The sequence below is a fragment of the Eucalyptus grandis genome, chromosome 5 (assembly GCF_016545825.1).
Source record: "Eucalyptus grandis isolate ANBG69807.140 chromosome 5, ASM1654582v1, whole genome shotgun sequence".
In the NCBI taxonomy this organism is placed as follows: Eukaryota; Viridiplantae; Streptophyta; class Magnoliopsida; order Myrtales; family Myrtaceae; genus Eucalyptus; species Eucalyptus grandis.
In genome coordinates, this window is record NC_052616.1 from 28,828,491 (window position 1) to 28,847,142 (window position 18,652).

The 18,652-nt window shown below is 39.5% G+C and overlaps 2 protein-coding genes across 3 annotated transcripts; one reads left to right on the top strand and one right to left on the bottom strand.

Moving 5' to 3' along the window:
- The first annotated feature begins 10,321 nt into the window (after positions 1-10,321).
- LOC104427575 (probable LRR receptor-like serine/threonine-protein kinase At3g47570) lies at positions 10,322-12,004 on the top strand. The gene is made up of 2 exons (XM_010040646.2): positions 10,322-11,558; positions 11,652-12,004. The coding sequence occupies exons 1-2, from the start codon at positions 10,322-10,324 to the stop codon at positions 12,002-12,004; spliced, it is 1,590 nt and encodes a 529-aa protein (XP_010038948.2).
- Positions 12,005-12,663: 659 nt separating this feature from the next.
- LOC108959223 (naringenin-chalcone synthase) lies at positions 12,664-18,413 on the bottom strand. 2 transcript variants are annotated; one of them, XM_039313017.1, is made up of 3 exons: positions 18,402-18,413; positions 14,426-14,603; positions 12,664-13,667 (listed from the first exon to the last, which is right to left on the bottom strand). In XM_039313017.1, the coding sequence occupies exons 1-3, from the start codon at positions 18,411-18,413 to the stop codon at positions 12,664-12,666; spliced, it is 1,194 nt and encodes a 397-aa protein (XP_039168951.1). The 2 variants fall into 2 exon arrangements, with proteins under 2 accessions (XP_039168951.1, XP_039168952.1); XM_039313018.1 differs by lacking the exon at positions 18,402-18,413 and having other exon boundaries at positions 14,426-14,609.
- Positions 18,414-18,652: the final 239 nt, after the last annotated feature.

Sequence of the window (18,652 nt, forward strand, 5' to 3'; positions counted from 1 at the left end):
AGGACAATACAGACCCTCGAGAACATGCTGAGAGCGTGTGTTATAGACTTCAAGGGAAGTTGGGAAGATCAACTTCATCTGGTAGAATTCGCCTACAATAACAGTTATCAACAGAGTATTCAGATGGCTCCATTCGAAGCGTTGTATGGCAAAGCATGCATAACACCAGTGTGTTGGGATGAAGTTGGGGAAAGAAAGATAACGGCCCGAGTTGGTTCAGCGAGTCGGTAGATGACGTGGCGAAATCGAGAGACAGATTAAGGACAGCACAGAAGCGGGCAAAAAAGTTATGCGGATAAGCGTCGAAGGTCTTTGGAATTCCAAGTTGGTGATCATGTTTTCTGAAAGTGTCACCAACGAAAAAATTGCCGGGTGGGGCTGATGCCACCAAGTCGAGAAAAATTGCCAGGTGGGGCCGTGATGCCACCAAGTCTAAAACATTTGCTAGGTGGGGCCGTGATGCCACCAAGTCTAGAAAATTTGCCGAGTGGGGCCGTGATTCCACTAAAAATAAATTATGCCTATAGGGTCGTGATTCAGAGTCAAGAATGAAGAGTCGGGATGACCATGTAATGGTTTTGATGACATGTAATCGACTAAGTCGATTTGATCGATGCTTTGATATATGATGTGATTGCTTGGGTGTCTAGTTGATCTGTGCTAACATGCAGGTGGGATCTGAGGCCAAGGTAAGCCCTCTGACGCATGATGTGTAGGCAGCCCTCTGGGCATATTTTCTTACTAATCGGGTCTTAGGGGGTAAAACTTGCTTTGAGACGTGGTCTCATTGGTTATTAAATAACCATTTCAGGACCCTAAGGAGAAGCTAAGGAGGAGGAACCTGAAGAGAATAAAGACTTTTGAAGAAGAAGATGATCCAAAGAGGGATCTTGAGTATAACCCGGATGTGGACTGAGATCCCATCCCTTTTGTATACCCTGTCTTAGTGTAGATAGGTGTGAGACAAGTACGTTGTGAATAATATTGTAAATATACTATAAGTTGTGCTGTTAATGAAAGTGTGGTTGTGAATTTCAATATGGAAAATATGGCCTGCTTTCCTATCCCATTGTTTTATTGTCTAGGGATTTATAATTGCTTCCGCATGTGCTTAATAAAAGAAAAGTGTCGGCGATACATAGTCTTGGGATATCGCATTCTAAAATCGAACAAGTAGAAGGATGTGTGTGCGTTCGAGCATCGGGGCATGACAGGTTTGAACTAGTTTTGACTGATACATGTACTTGTGGCTCATGTGGGTTTAAATTCATGCAATTTAGTCCTTGAAGAGAAAACTTACTCGATTCGAGAGGAAATTGCCCAATTTCAATTCAATTAAGCCAATTAACCTTCATAAATGCATTCTAGGGGTCTTATATTGACTTAATTGAGTGATTGTCATGAGAGACAATGAACCAAAACCATGGGTGCCTAAAATTAAGCTTAAAGGGCTAAAATGAACGATTTTGCAATTCATTAGGTAAAATTGCAAATTGATTGAAATTGGATCCAATTAATGTTGCAATTCAATCAATTTGCAATTGCTATATCCAACTAATCACCCATGTGTAAGGTCACATATTGTATTCAAATCGGCCTTGAATTGAAGTGTCCAAGCTTATGTCAAAAATGAACCTAGACCTAATGTTAAAATTGGACCTAGATCTATGAAATTGAACCATAGTCTTGAATGGGTCAACTTGAATTTCTTCAATTGAAGCTTAATTACTTGACTTTCTTATGCTCAAGAGATTAAAATTCCTCAAATCAAGAAGTTCTAATGTGAATTTCTCGAAATTGACCCTAAATTCGAACTTATCTTAAGAGAATGATTGGAAAATGATTGTCCATTCATAAGTCATGAAGAAAAGATTTTGATTCCCTGATCAGGGCTTAAGACGGCAATTCGTCTTTCAATATAGTAATTCGCAAAATTGAATGAACGAATGGATTTAAAATAATCCCTAGATCAAATGCCGTAAAAGGAACTGCACCTAATTGTGACTAGAACAAAAGTAACTTTATTTTTGGACGATTTAGAACCTAAAATTGTAAAATTCAGAAAACAATGTTCTTAATCGAATTTTATGAAATTTTGACATACGAATCAAATTGACAATAAAACTTTACCAAAAAAAAAAAAATCAAATCGACAATAAAATAAGTGTTTTTGTGGATTTTTGAATTTTCTATTTTTTTGGTTAAACGCTTGACAAAAATCATCAAATCTTTGAATTTTTGAGAAATTGATTTGACAAAAGTAAAATTAAAGAAAAATCGAATCTTTTTGGCTGAAAAACTAATTTTCAACTTTGGGTTGATTGTTGGTCAAAGGATTGACCAAAAAGTTAACAAGAAATCAACTATTTAACTTTTTTAGGTTTTTCTTGAAAATTAATTAGAAATTGCTTGAAAATAACAATGCAAAAGAAAGAAATGATAAACAACATTTTTTCATTGAAAAAAAGGCTCCGTCGTGATCGGAAACTAAATCTCAATTTTTTTTTTTACATTTTTGATGCATCAACTAGAAATTAGGTGTCAACACTAGTTATAGTTTGTTCACATACAAAGGCACATGTGTGCGCCATATGTAATCTATCTTTTTATTATATATAGATATACAAGATTGATGTCCTATGCGATTTAATTGCGACATAGTATAACAATTCTCGGCCGGGATTATAATTGAAAATGAATGATTCATGTCTCAAAGAATACATGTTAATTCGATTTAGGCATATAATCGAATGGCTTCTATGGACTTTGTTCGATCAAGATTTGGTGAGACTGAATGATCGAATTACACAATTGTCAAAGTTGACATGTTCATTATGTTTTTAAAACATTTCAAAGTAACCATGATATAGTGCTAGATGTCACTCATGATTTATAGAGATAGGAGATTGATCTAAACAATCGGTTCTCTTGGTTATGCTAATGTGTTAGTAGAAATCCTACTACTAGCTTAGTGATAAACCAAGGAATGTCACACATCATAACTTATTAGAATGACGTTTGAAGGAAAAAAAAAAAAAACAATATTGTAAATGTGTTTGTAGTTAAGCCAATTAGATTGAATAGGTCAAAAATAAAAGATCTAGAAGGGGCTTAAGACTATACAAAGTCTGAAGTGGGTTTTAGACTTTACGGCCGAATCAAAGATTTGAAGCACGTTCAGATTCAATAGCCGAATTAATAATATGAAATGAGTTCAAAATTAATAGTTGTATTAATGATCTGAAGTAAGTTGAGAATCAATGGCATCATCTATGAAGCACAAACATGTTGCATGTGCTTCCATGTTGTGTCCAACACATGTCGGACATGTCAACATACTCGGGCACGTGGTCAATGCGTGTCGGATTTTCCGACATGTGGTCAACTTTTCTCGACACGTTTTGACACGCGTGTCCGAAAGACGATGGAGGGTGGAGGTGAGGGCAAGGGAGCAGAGACGAGGCCATAAGCGACGGCAAGCCCGCAAGGGCCACTACTGTGATGCTACGATGGATCGGCGACAAGGCTACATCTACGAGGGAGGAAGGGCCGAAGGTGAGGTGGTGAACGATTGTGACGAGGACCGAGAGCAAGCAGAGATCGAGAGGAAGGGGGTCGTGCGGCGAGGAGGAGGAGGAGAAGGAGGGCGCTGCTACGGTTTTGAGAAGGAAACTCAAAAAGAATTAAAAAAAAAAAAAAGGGGGGATTCTATGGACTTTGCGTGATTTTTCATTTTGGAGAGAGGGGGAAGTGATAGCTTGTTAGGTTGTAGGGGAGGGAAGGAAAAGAGAAATAAATTTGGAGGTGGGGGAAGAGACGAGGGAAAGAAGGGAGTTGAAGGGGGTTGATTTTTAATTTTGGAGAGAGGGGAAGTGACAATGTGTTAGGTGGTGGGGGAAGGAAATAAAAGAGAAATAAATTTGGGGGTGGGGGTGGGGGTGGGGGTGGGAAAAGACTGTTGGAGAAAACTCCTTTGATGTTTTGAAGTTGACAAAACTTATCCAAAGTCTATTATGAAGATTTTCATATTCTGTAACAAAGTCTGAAGATGACCAGACTTTAGCGTCAAAGTCTCCAAGATAACCAGACTCTAGTGTCAAAGTCTGAATACTCCCATACTTTGTGTCAAAGTCTGCCCACTCTGACAAATTCCAAACTGAACATTATTGAAGAATGAAGACTTATCCTGATGCGAGATCTTGTTCATTACTTCAGGAGTTCGATTCGTATGGTTTATGAATGGCTTTTGGGATGGATATATGACTTACGAGATTGATTATCTTTATTGAAATCAATTTAAGTAAATCAAATTTTTTCGAATTGCAAGTAAATATGGAAAGAATCTACTTATGAAAACCAAGATCTTGATTGTACGGGGGCGAACATGATTGACGGGCTTTCATCACAATCTTCAAACGGCTCGAGATCTCCTTAATTGATTCTATCCAATGAGTAGATTGAAATAATTCCTTTGGAAAGTGCCAACGGTCGAGAATGCATGAAGGAGTATTTAAGGTGGTTGTTAGATAGAGTGTGTGAAAGAGAAATTTCAAAATCCGAAGCTTTCCATTTCCTTGTTATTCCAAGTACATAGCTCAAAGTTGTACTCAAAAGAGAGAGAATATTATAGTGTGACTTAGTGAGAGAACAGTAGAGACTCTTCACCGTGAAATCGAGATCACAAGGCTGTAAAATCTCTTTTGATTTTTAGTGTAATCTAGCCAGAAGGCTGTCAGCGTGAAGAGTGGATGTAGGTTTGGTCTAAGCCAAACCACTATAAATTATGTGTTCTTATTCTCTTCCCCGAACTCCTTTATTTTGTTTGTATAACTACTAAAGTCTGAACTTGCTCAAAGTCTATTATTTTTCAGACTCAGTTTTAAAAGCAAAATATTTCAACTGTTCCTTGCGAAAAATTGTCTTCACACCTATTCACCCCCCTCTAGGTGTTTATACTAGCACTTTCAAAGACGAGGGAAAGAAGGAAGTTAGGGTGGGGATTGAGGGTGGACCTCATGGTGAGACTTTTTTTAATTGGAAAAATAAATAAATTATATTAAAAAATAATTTCAAAAAATAAAACTACTGAATGTTGAATGGTGATAAATTTTGGTCATTATAAAATATTATGGATTTATTTAAATAAGTTGTATCTAATTTCTTAGTTTCATTAATAACTTTTGTCAATTTATTAATATTATTAGTGTAAATTCATTATGGGCTTTTTTTAAATTATTTATTTATTTATAAATTTGAATCAAACTAATTAAAAATAAAAATATTCATTTAATATACAACATGTCCCAACATATCGAAATTTTCTATTTTTGGGAAATGACGTGTTGTGTCATGTCGCGTGTCCGTGTTGCGTGTCGGTACTACTTAGGGCATCATTAATGATATGAAGTAAAGCCCATAATCAATGGCATCATTAATGATCTGAAGTGAGTTCAGAATCAATAGCCAAATTAACAATCTAAAATGATTTCAGACTTAACGGCTAAATTAAATGTCCGAAACAGTTTTAGATTTAACGATAACATTAATATTATGGTTTCAGATTTAACAACCACATCAATGATATGAAACGATATCTGATTTAACGATCATATTAATAATTTGAAACGGTTTCAGAATTAATGACAGTTTAATGATCTAAAATGATTTCAAAATTAATGACAGTTTAATGATCTGAAACAATTTCGGAATTAATGACAGTTTAATGATCTGAAATGATTTCAAAATTAATGACAGTTTAATGATCTAAAACGGTGTCAAATTCAAATGACCAATTAATATTCTGAAACGATTTTAGATGTAATAGTCAAATTAAATATTTGTAATGATTGCAAAGTTAATGCCTAGAGTAAAGACTTGTAACGGTTACAAATTAATGCCTGGAACAATGCCTTGTCACAATTACAAAGTTAATGCCCAAACTAATGTTTGAAATGGTTTTAGAACTTACAGTCGTCAAACGTTACGGCCAAATTAATTCTGAAACGGTTTTAGAGTTAATGAGCCAATTTAAATGTGATCTGAATTGGTTATAAAAGGCAATTGTGAGAGCAAATCACAAGATGATCAACAACGATAATTGATGGTGTTGATAGCGATCAACCAAGTTATTCACACACAAGAGCAATTACTAGTGCAGTTGTAGTTGTGAGATCTCTTAATTTCTCTCTTTTGTTCAACATTAGATTGGTGGTGTATCTGAACTAGAAGCCTGACACTTGTAGGGCTGGATTTGAAGAATGTCAGAACTAGTATTATTGGAAGACATCAAACTTTAGTAATCAAAATTTCAAAAATGTCATAATCAGTGTTATCAAGCGATTGAACGTTCGTAGTCATAATCCAAAGAACGTCTAAACCAACGCTATCAAGACATCGGACATTCAGGGTCAAAATCTGAAGAACGTCAAAACCAAAAAAATTTAGCAATGACTAAGGATAATGTGGTTAGCCCTTTTATCACTTCTATGTGATTTTATTAAAATTCACAAGCAATGCTTTGGAAATACATGTATGGGTGCTCATGCTTCTGCTGCGATCAAATTTTGATCTTAATTTACCTATGTATGCATTCTTGTTTATTGAAACAAATGCCAACAAATGCAACATTGGAATTATTCCCTTTTCAACAACGTCTCATTCTAGAGGGTTCTTGGATCTAAGGAATGCTTTCATTTTCTTGGATCTAAGGAATGCTTTGGAAATACATGATGGGTGCTTATATTTCCGCCGCGATCAAATTTTGATCTTAATTTACCTATGTATGCATTCTTGTTTATTGAAACAAATGCCAACAAATGCAACATGGGAATTATTCCCTTTTCAACAACGTCCCATTCTAGAGGATTCTTGGTTCTAAGGAATGCTTTCATTTTTCTAGACATTGTACTTTTTTCTCGTCAAAATAGGGTGGTTTGGTGTTGCTCTAACCTTCTACAAGACTTAGTGCTAAAAAGCTAGCCATACAAAATTGTTAGCTTAGAAGTACAAAAAAACTTTAGACAGATGAGAATCTGGCTCTAATACCAATTGATGTTGTTAGCCAAAACCACCTAGAGGGAATGAATAGGTGATAATATAAAATCTTGACAAATTAATGCGGAATAGAACTAGTCAAGATAAAATTCTGCATAGGGTTCAAATTTTGGAATAAGGTTCAGAATTTGTTATGTGGTAGAACGAACTTTAAGAGCAACCTACTAGTGTGTAATAGACTTTAGTAATAAACAATAAGAGAATAAGAGTTTAGAGAAATTGAATATAAGGTTTATAGTGGTTTGGCTTAGATTAAGTTTACGTCCACTCTCCCACGCCAACAGTCTACTAGCTGGATTTCACCATATGATCAATAAGAGATTACAATTTTGAATGCAAATACTCAGTAGTAGATCACATTAAGTCACTCTTTCTGTATTTCCCTCATAATCACAAATGTTTAAGCATACTAAAGACAAGTTTATGATCCAAGTATGCTTAGACTTTGGAATTTTAGATTCTAGGCCTCCTCTCTTGCTTGCTTCTAGGTCCCTTGTTCTCCTTATATATACTCCTTCACTTTCAAACTAGCAGTTAGATAGCTTCCAAAGGATCCTCTTCCATTTTGGTTGATGGATAGAACTATATCAAGATGATTTTGTGGCCATTGAGTGACAATGATAGAATCTCCACTTGTTTCTGATCGCCCATATAATTAGAGTCTTAGTTTCCATAAATAAAGCTCCTTCATTTAGAAAGAACTTGTCATTTGGATTGATTTTCAATCAATTTGATTTATTCAATCTTCCACAAGATGTGAAATCCAACCCAGATTGCTAGCCATTGTAAAATCAAGGGTAATCTCATTCTGGACTTGTTTCCTTCTGGATGAGCACACATATTACAGTCTGTATCATTTAAGTATTTATGTTTTGAGGATGTCGGGATGGAAATGAAAAGTTTTCTCCTTCTCCTACTAAGTTTGTATTGACAATATGAGAATGTGGCTGAAAGGGTTCAGTTTGGATGCTGCAAGAAGCTTATTGAACATATACCTGGAATATCAATCTTCAAGACAAATATAGTTTATTGAAATTTTTTGTCAATTTCAAAATCTATTGGGAGTTTTCTCTAACAGAACCAACCAAATCCTATGGTGTCATCTGAAACCATAGATCCTAGGATGCTAATTGAGGTCCTCATGTAAGTCCACGCCAGGGAAGAGTCCGAGTATTGCTAAGGTAAAGGTAATCGTAGCATGGGCCTCTACATTTTTTTTTTTTTTTGGTCAGAAACAAGAAACTATATCGGATTAGTGAAACCATTACAACCGGCAGCTATAGCATCCGCGCAAATTAGATCTATCAAATAAAAGGGGGGAAAAACAGCCCAACATTGGACAGAGGAAAAACGATCATGGGCCTTTGCAACCCAATCAGCAGCAACATTGGCCTCCCTTTTGCAGTGCCCTAGCAAGAGATTAGGGAAATTCGAGAGCAAGGAGGTGGCTTCGAGGAAGAGAGACCGAGCTTCCCATGGCGGCTTGCGGCGACGTTGGAGGATCTCAACCACCAGGAGGCTATCGGATTCAAGGACAATCGAAGCGTCTGATAAGCCATGGCTTTGTAGATGTTGGAGAGAGAAAGACACTACTTGGATCTCGGCTTGAAGGGCAGAAGATGCAGCAAAATGTGTTGAAAATCCATCGGTAAGTCTTCCGTGATGATCTTTGCATACGCATGCCATTGTGCCTTCTCGTGAGCCAAGCTGATACGACCCATCTACATTGATCTTCAAGGTACCTAGATCTGGAGGCTTCCAAAGTGTTCCCCTGCTCAGTAACAAGCGGCCCTTATTCGTCAATGACGAAGCCGTCAGACGGGCTACATGGGAATCAACTAGTGCAGCCTCAGCCACCCGAGACGGCCGAAGGTGTTCTCGCTGGAAGATAAAACCATTCCGAGCACACCAAATCTGCCAAAGAACTAAGGCCAAAGTCTCCAAACCAGGTAAGAAAGCTCCAGATTGAACTAGTTGGACTATCCATTCATCTATTCTGTGAAGTTGCATAGGAGAAATCTGAATGTTGAAGCTAGGGTGCGCCTAGACCTTTTTAGTCCACGGACATAACAAAAATAGATGTTCAAGAGTTTCAGGGATATCTTGATCACAAAGTAGACAGCACGGGTTATTAATAATATGTCACTGAAACAAATTAGCCCTTGTAGCAAGATCATTCTGACAAAGCGACCATAGGAAGGCTCAAATTTTTGGGGGAATGCATTTTCCAGATTGTTTTCCATAACCAACTTGGATTCTGATAAGATGAGGAAGTGTTACTTACTGGCTGTTGTGTTGCTGCTGTTGTGAATGAATGATAGGCAGATTTGACAGTAAAAAATCTACATTGATTATTAAGAAATCGATTATGTAAAACTTCAATTGCCACAAATAGCTGATCTCTTTATTCAACTACACGGTGCTCGGTTCTTTTCCAATATTGATGTAAGGCCTGTTTGTCGTCGACTGAAAAAGAAGGCATATGACGTTTTTTTTTACTTTCGGTCATAGAAGGCATATGACGTTTATAGGTCTACATTCTGCACTCGGTACGACAGTCGTGAGTTTCTAGTTGCTTTTTCCTACATGTACGACAAAATGGCATAATTGATGAAAATAAGATAGCAAGAATGAAACAATGATGGGAAATGATTGTGTAATACATTCTCTTATTAATCGTAAATTTTTAGTTTTCGAGAAGCAAGACGAGTTCCGCTTGGACTTAAAAAATGCCATATGGAGCATGGTCGCTCATGAGAGCGAAGACATCCAGTTCTTTCTTGAATTGAATGAGCTTTTTAAATTATCGAAAAATGTTGTTATTAAATATTTGAGTAATCAAATAATAAAATATTATAAGTTCTAATACGTTAACTTTTTTGGGAATTTTGTCATGGGTAATGCCAAATGATCATTAGTTCTGTCCACATATGAACATTGGGTTCTATTATGCTTATTTCTCATTAATTAGCTTTTGAGTCATAAAAATTATGGAAATTCTGATACCTTTCCCTAAAATTATTATTCGATTTTTTATGTGCCAACTTTTCAAGTATATTTTAAATTCAACGAACGCAAAGCTGGTTTTATCAGATACAAAAAAGTTTCAAAGTATTATTCTGATCATTAGGGGCCCGTTGCACACGTGCGAACTTCCTCGTCTTTTTGCCCTTAAAACCAGAAACCGCCAAGCAATCCATTCGAAATTCTTCTCTCCCTTCTCCTTCTCAGAGATCGACCGTTCCCAACCGTCAGCAACATTCGCCCAATGGCCCCCCTTCTCCTCCCGATGGCCGCCGCCTTCCTCCTCCTCCTCCCCGTGATCCTCTCCGCCACCGTCGTCGACGACCTCCGTAACCTGCGGCCGCCCCCTGACTTCAACTCCACCATCACCGGCAACTGCCTCCGAAACCCTTCCCTCCGGTATTGCGGCAACTCCCGCCCTCTGGGGGGCCTCGACGAGATCTTCAAGTTCACTGTTGTCGCGAGTCACCTATGCAACGAGTCCCGCAATCCCAATTGCATCGAGTCCTTCGACAAGATCGACCTTCGGGGCCGCCCTAAGATCGCACCGCTCTATCTGTCCTTCGACTTCTTCTGGAAGTACTGCCCCCTATCGATCCAGTCCATTGACTTCTCGAACAACTCGCTGAGGGGCGAGTTCCCGACCAGTGTTCTGGCCTGCGCACAGGTCAGGGCCCTCGATTTCAGCCACAACGAGCTTTCGGGCGATTTTCCGGTCGAGATGCTGGCTTCGCTGGTCAACCTGACCGTCCTCAACCTTTCTTACAATCACTTCTCGGAGTGTAAACTGTCCGAGAGCCTAGTCTTCAGGCGGTTCAATTCAAGTAATTTTGTCCACTCGGGCCTCATTCCAAACAAACAGAGTTTCGCGGTCAAGGCGATGTTTCTGATGATCGGCTTGCCACTTATGGTGATTTTACTTGTGGGTTTCATGGCTATGCTGTGTTTTAGAAGGCGCAATCTATCATTGGAATCTCGACAACCAAGACATCACTTCACTACATCGATGCTTAATGCAGCGACAAGCGGATTCTCGTGTGAAAACTTAGAGGGGAAGAGTGATGGAGTAGATATTTACAGAGGAATTCTGAGAGATGGTACTCAAGCGAGGATCGAGATATACTGGAGTGACATTTCCACGGAAAGCATGAGAAAATTCGTCGAAGAGTGTAAGGTCCTGGTCCAATTGCGCCACAAGAACCTTGTGCGAGTATTCGGTTGGTGCAACGACCGGGAAATGAGAGCGATCGTGATGGAATGGACTGACGGAGAGAGCCTAGAGATTTGGTTGACGGAGAGAGCTCCACCGTTGAAGCACAGGTTGAAGGTATTGGTTGGAGTCATGGAAGGCATGTGTTACTTGCATGAATTGTGGCCTCAAGTGGGGTATGATCTCCGGACCAGTAGTATTATCTTGTCTAGAAATCTTGAGCCACTGATTTCGCGGTTCGAATTCGACAGTCGAAACAGCATCTCGAAGAGTAAGTTCATTTGTGTCTCCACTTGTATTTTTCCTTTCATGTTGTTTAGCAGATTGCAAAAAATTTGACTCTCATTTGGTCTTTTTTAATTAGACAAACACAAGTTTGGAGTGCTTTTGTTGGAGATGATCACAGACATAGGGAAGATGGAAGACATTGAGGCAGGCGAGGCCGGTTTTATCGAGTACATCCGAATGAATTTCCCTGCAAATTCACAGAATTTGTTGGATGAGAGAATCATGAATGGTAGTACTACAATTGAACAAGCTCGGCAGGTCATTGAGATCGGGTTAGCATGCATTGACCACTCAGCTAACGAGCAGCTGAAGATGGATTGGATACGTCTTATCCTGCTGAGAATCTACAGAGCATGCCATGCTAATGGATCTCCTAACCATGGACGATTCAGCGGAGATAGGGACAAGAGACATAAGCACGGTCAATGAAGACGAACTCGCTAGGAGACCCTGGTTTCACTAGCCACAGAGAGGTTCGATTGAATTGGTTTACTCTTTTCAATGTACATCATCATGCCATAGACGAAGCACTTAATGTTCTAGTTTGAAGTAAACTCGTCAATCTACTTGCTTTTACAGTTTCCCCAACTTCACTTTCTTGGAATGATGCCTGGCTGAGATGGATATGCGTAAATTCACGTTGAACAACTCAGAGTAGTTACGCTATATCTGTAATTTATGACGGTGAAAAATGTCCAGCCAGCCAGCAATTCTTCAAACTAGAGTGAGAAGAATTACTGTATTTTTCTCCGAGTTGGAGATTCGTGTTTGCAAGTGTGTATGCAAAATGCATTGTCACGGCTACTGCACATGCAACATGCAAAGTCGGATTCGAATATTATGAGAAAATGATATGATATGGCGACATCTAAATTCAAAAAGACTCACAACTGGTTGACTAATGTTCAATCTTATTTAGAAAGCACACAATGATTCCAACATTAATAAATAAGGGAAATCCCATAGATGACTCTAGGTATCAATCCCTCCAAACCCCAAAATTTCTTCCTACTAATAAAATAGCATGCAATAACATCATAATCATATCAATATTTATAGAGTCATATCGTATAGATTATTGATTAATATCATCCGGGGGGCACTATTGGCACGCTGTGAAGCACCACCGTCTCCACCGTGAGGCCCGGCCCAAACCCAAAAAGGACGCCCCACTCCAACCCCTCGCCGGTGGTCGCGAGTCCTTCCTCGACCGACTTCCTCCGCATCTCATCAAGGACGAAGAAGACAGACGCGCTCGACATGTTCCCGTACTCTCTAAGCACGTGCCTCACCGCTCGGAGCCTCTCCTTTCTCAACCCTAGCTTGGCCTCGATTTGGTTGAGTATGGCCGGGCCACCCGGATGAGGCACCCAGAAGATGGAGTTCCAGTCGGTTATGCCGAGAGAATCGAACGCCTCATTCAAGCTCTTCTCGATGTTGCTTGCGATCAATAGGGGGACCCTGTCGGATAAAACTAAGGTGAGCCCCCCGTCACGCACTTGGCTCTCGACGGTGCTCTCTGAGTTTGGCAAAACGGTCTCCGCAGTCCACACGAGTTGGAATATGGGCTGCTCGGATGGGATCTCCGGGTCGGACCCTATGATGAGCGCCGCGGCGCCGTCCCCAAGGAGGGCCTGGCTCGCGAGGTTGCCATGGTTCTCATCTGATGGACCTCGGAAGGACGCGACAGTGATCTCAGAGCAGACAATGAGGACGCGCGCACCAGCATTGTTCTCAGCAAGGTCCTTGGCGATACGGAGGGCAGTGCCGCCTGCAAAGCAGCCCAGGTGGTAGAGCATGACACGCTTGACGGAGGGGCTGAGGCCGAGGAGGCGCATGAGCTGGTAGTCAGCACCAGGCATGTCGGCGCCGGAGAGGGAGCAGAATACAATGTGGGTGATCTTGGACTTGGGTTGGCCCCATTCCTTGATGGCCTCCGTCGCTGCCTCCTCGCCGAGCTTCGGGATGCTGACGGTGCTTATGTCCTGGCGTGCGTTGAGTGAAGGAGCGTCATACGAGCAGATCTCGGGGTTTTTATTGAGAAGCTCCTCGGTCAAGTGCTTGTAGCGCTTGTGGATCATCGACTTCTCACCTGCGATGTTTCCGAATATTGATTTTACTTTCTAGAATAATGGTGTCTTGCATGCATTGGAGTTTTTCTTTGTCACTGTGAAGTTAACATAAAGATATCTTTAATTAGGTATGACTATATCTTCACTGAAACGATTAAATGCCTGCACCTTTTCAGGAACTTCATCCAAGATATTCAAGCAAAAGCTCTAACATCTTTCTCTCTATCAATGAAGACAGATTGAGGTCGTGACGACTGTGAGTGGTTGCCCTCATAGGGCTGGAGATATCAAATCTGAGGTTGAAAGCTCATGCAGAAAGAGGGAGGCAATGGCGGGGTGGTGGTGACGGAAGAGCTACGATAGGTAACTCCCAGGGAAGGAGAGAGAAGGATAGACATGGAAATTGAAAAGGCGGGGCAAAGAGAAGAAAGAAAGAGGATCTAAAAAGAAAAAAAAATGATAAATATGTATGAGCCGTCTAAAGTACATATATATATATATATATGTATATATATATATGATGATATATATGTATATCAACGGCATATTACAGTTCAGTTACTGCAGTTGTTGACTTTAAGGAATCCCAATCTGTATAAAAGATATGATTTAAGGGATTAGATGCATAGACTCTTTTCTCTTTTTGGTAGAACCCTTTTTCTTTTCCTAACCTATGTATGAGCTTGGTTTCGGTTAAGGCAGAAGCAAGAAAAAATAACTAGCATTGAAATGGAAGCCGCAATGTTTTGTAGCTAAGGAAAACTAGAGTGAGGCTCACATATGCGGATGAACTTCTGCTTGAGAGCCGTCATGTGCTCACTCTTGGTCATGCGGAAGTAGTAGTCGGGGAACTCGTCCTGGTACATGCAGTTCGCCGGGTTCGCCGTTCCAATGGCGAGGATAGTCGCCGGACCCTTGGCCCGCTGGTTCTCGCGGATCTTCTCCACGGAAACCATCTCTCTCGAACCTGTGTTTGGAACTTCGATGTAACCCGTGATTGCAGCGACAGGTTCTCTGCCCCTGCGGGATGGAGCGACAAAAGTTTTGAGAATTCAAGACTCTTCTCTCTCTCTCTAATTTGGCTTGGTCTTGTCAAAGCTTCGTGTTATCTCATCTCCTTTTATGGCAATAAAATAGAAGAGGTCAGGTCTCCATCTTGCGGCCCCCTCACTTACTAAATGCTGTGCGCAGTTCCCCTTCTCGGGGCTCCCACGCTCACTAAATGCTGAGCAGAGGAGGAGGATTCAAAAAACAGACACGTCCTCTTCTCGATTTCTTCATCTTCCGACGAGCGGCACGCATGCAGAGTGCATTCTCCGGAGAATTTCCAATATCTTCTTAATTTTATATGTCGACGAGCGGCACGCATGCAGAATGCATTCACAGGAGAATTCCCAATATCAAGTAGTTTTCCATAATCTGACTGGACTTTTTAAGGGACAAAAGATCGGCTTTGTTAGAAGGTTATATGAAGAAGAGTAGTAGATCCTCCGTGAGGATCAATGAGAGTGGCTCCTCGAAATGGAGGGGTTATCGATGCCGTCAGCCACAGTAGGCGGTGGTGATAAGGATGGGCGTGAAGAATCCTTCGCTGCGCAGCGCCACCCCAACGGGACAAATTATTCATTAGTGTTTTGCTCCATAACATCTGCTGCTGCTGTATCAACTTTCTACTTTTTAATCGATAACGGTATTCTTTCTTGTAGTGGCCTTTTTTACCACGATAAACGTAAAATTTGTCTTTCTTGATTGTGTTATTGTTGCCAAGCTTGTTGGTATCATTGCTGTCAATGAGTTTCCTCTTGTTTCCCTTCTTATTTTCTTTGTCTCTGTTCATGTTGCCATTCTCAATCAAATGCACGTTGCTTGTAACTTCTTTCTCATAATTAGTTTCATGTTCCTAAGAACTTTCCTCAATTAGAATGTGTTTTATCAAAACTTCCACATTATTCTTGGTTGTAATGAAGAAATTTCTTTTGAAAATCAATCCAAATTGAAGGTAATTTTGTAATAATCACAACAACTTTAAGGGGCTTAGAAACTTCATGATTGAAGTCTTTGAATTTGACTATATATTTGAAGTTCCTTCACTTGCTTGGCAATAGATTCTCCATCAATCATGGTAAGTTCAAAATATTTAGAGCAGTAAATCATTTTATATATTGTTTCTTAGTTATTGTATTTAGTCTCCAAGGCATTCTAAATGTCTTGTTGATTTGTGTAAGATCAAAAAGTTTTATATAGACGATTTGACAGAGCATTGCAAATCTTTCCTTGGCGCCTCTTTCGATTGTCCTCACGCCTTTTCCTTGCAACTTTCATTTCATCAGAATCATTACCCTTTTGATCAAGGATAGCGAGCAAGTTGGGATCCAAGGTGTAGAAAATACATAATTTAGATAAATGAAGGATCATATTATCTTTCCAACGGATGTAACTAGTTCCATCATAAGGATTGATTCACAATTTGTCAAGATTGCGAGCACTTGATGTAGTCACTATCTCTATCTCCATAAAGATAATACCTTAAGATTGGAGGGGAAAATTTGACTGTTAAATTAGTATTTATAATAGATTTATGATTGATTAGCTAATTTTTGTGTGTAAAAAGCACGGTCCTTCTCCAATTTGCTTCAAATTGAAATTTATAATTACTTTCTGCTTATAAAAAAAAATAATAATAATAAAGAGGAAACTTGTTGGCCTTTGTTGGGGAATCGTTTTAGAGATCCCATGACGCTAGCGTAGATTCCAAGTTCTCCAAGGAACTTATTTTCCATAGCCTGCTTTTGATCTTGTTTGTTCATTTATCTTATGCATTACATAAGACAAACATCTATAGTGATATGCGTAGTATAATAACGTGTAAGGAATTTGTTGATTAAGTGGCCATAACACTTGTTGAGCAATCAAATAATGAAATCTTATAACATTTAATGTATTGACTGTTTTCGTTATATGCAAAATTCATATTTTAGAAATACAACATTTCTTGAGTAAGTGGCATTTAACAAGTGTGTGAAGGACACCTGTTGATGTGACTTTATTTCAAACAACATTTCGTATCGTGTCATTTTCTTCTTGTCGATGAATGTATATTTTATACCATTTGTTAAAGTTGTTCAGACTTTAACAAATATGATGGAATCTAATTGTCGAGAATGAAAAGGGTAGCGAAACGTGTCAACCCGACTATTATGATTATCTTAGCGTCTTTTATCGGCATAAGTCCAGAACCAATTCTTAATATTTTGGCACCAGCACTTAATATTTTATAAGATGAATCAAGTTTTTAGCTACCGATAAATACATTACGTTTTTAGCATTATTCATCCATCAAGGATGAGTTTCAACATTATCATTGTCGTCACATCCCCACTTTTCCCTCCATTTTCTCCTTTGAACTACTGAATATAGATTTCATAGAACCAACTTTATGTACACTCTTCTTTAACATTACTGTTCTTCCATTGTCATTTGTTCCCAAATCAAAAGAAACAAAAAACAAATAATGACATGGTGCAAGGAGAAGTCGAAAAATTCATTAGGGTGGATGCATAAGATAGAGATATGGTCAGAGTGCAAGTAAGATTGGCAATGTTGCACATGATCCCTTTGCACTACACAAGATAAAACAAAAATCACAAAGAAATAACTCAAATATGATAAGATACGACACGACACGTCTAACTTTATATATTAATACGAATGAACACGTTTCCATATAAAATTAATTATTTGGCATGTAAAATCAAAAGTGAGATACTTAAGGTTGACATAAATTGACATAAACTATAAATGTGAGTGTCTCATGCCAATGCTGTTTGCCTTGCCATAATTACAAATAGGCATATTAACCTTTGATATGGGTGAATCGCTTGTAAAACCTCATCTGTTAAAAGTTCAAATACTGCGGTGTACACGATGACCTGGTTAAAGGGTTGAGATGCATGACAAGCAAAGGTTGCTAGCCTTGAGAGAAGTGGCCTATACCCTCCGCCACACCCATGCGCCATCTCCACGTGATGCAACGTGAGACTTGCATCACGTGTCAATCAAATACAAGAATCCGATTCTCACTAAACTCGATAAGTGGGCTTGAGTGGGCTGGGCCCCGTGCTAGGCTAAAAACATTTTTTCTTTAGCTGTTTATGATTGGAATACTAAACTTTGCATGTGAAACTGACTGGGCCTCCAGACCAAAAAATTGACCGGGCCTAGGTGGGCCTAGGGCCCAAGTGTGTTAAGTTGGGCGAGTTGGGCCCAAGGTAGGAAAGGCTTACCTAAGCCCATCCATTTTGCCGTACAGGCCAACGTAGCCTAATGGGGCTTTATCCGATGTAATGGACCATCAATCAAATGATCAGGTCTAATCTTTACCCTCTATGCTTTGCAATTCTACCCACAATCCCCCACCACTCTAGAAATGCTGGCAAGATAGGAAAAGGGGATATGTGCACGAAAGCTTGTCGCCAAAATATAATTAAGTTCTAAAACTTGTAAAAAGTACAATCAAATTCTAAAACTTATCAAATTGATCCAATCGAATTATTCTATTAGTATTGTTAATTTATTTAACGGAAAATGTTGACGTGACATTTTTAAATTAATTTCTCTCTTACATGGCATTTTTAAATTATTTTATCCAAATTTGATTTGAATTAGATTAAATAATAAGAAAGCTAAAATTTTATTTAAAAAAGCAAAACTGAAAAAAAAGGGTACAGGTAGGGTAGAGCCTTGCCGGTGGGCACGGCCGCCGCCATCCCATTGTCGAAGGGCTCGGTGACCGTTGCGGGCCCTCGCAACCCCAAGCGAGTGCTGATGACCATCACTTGGGCCCAAGCAAGGGCGCCCAAATCTGGGCAACGCCAATGCTTGCCCAAGTCGAGTGAGCATTGGCAACCTCAGGCAACAGCCAACGCCATGCAAATTTTAGTGGGCACCCACAATCTAACCTCACCAGCTATCTCCTAGGGCCCACAAGGCCTCACACAAGCCTTAC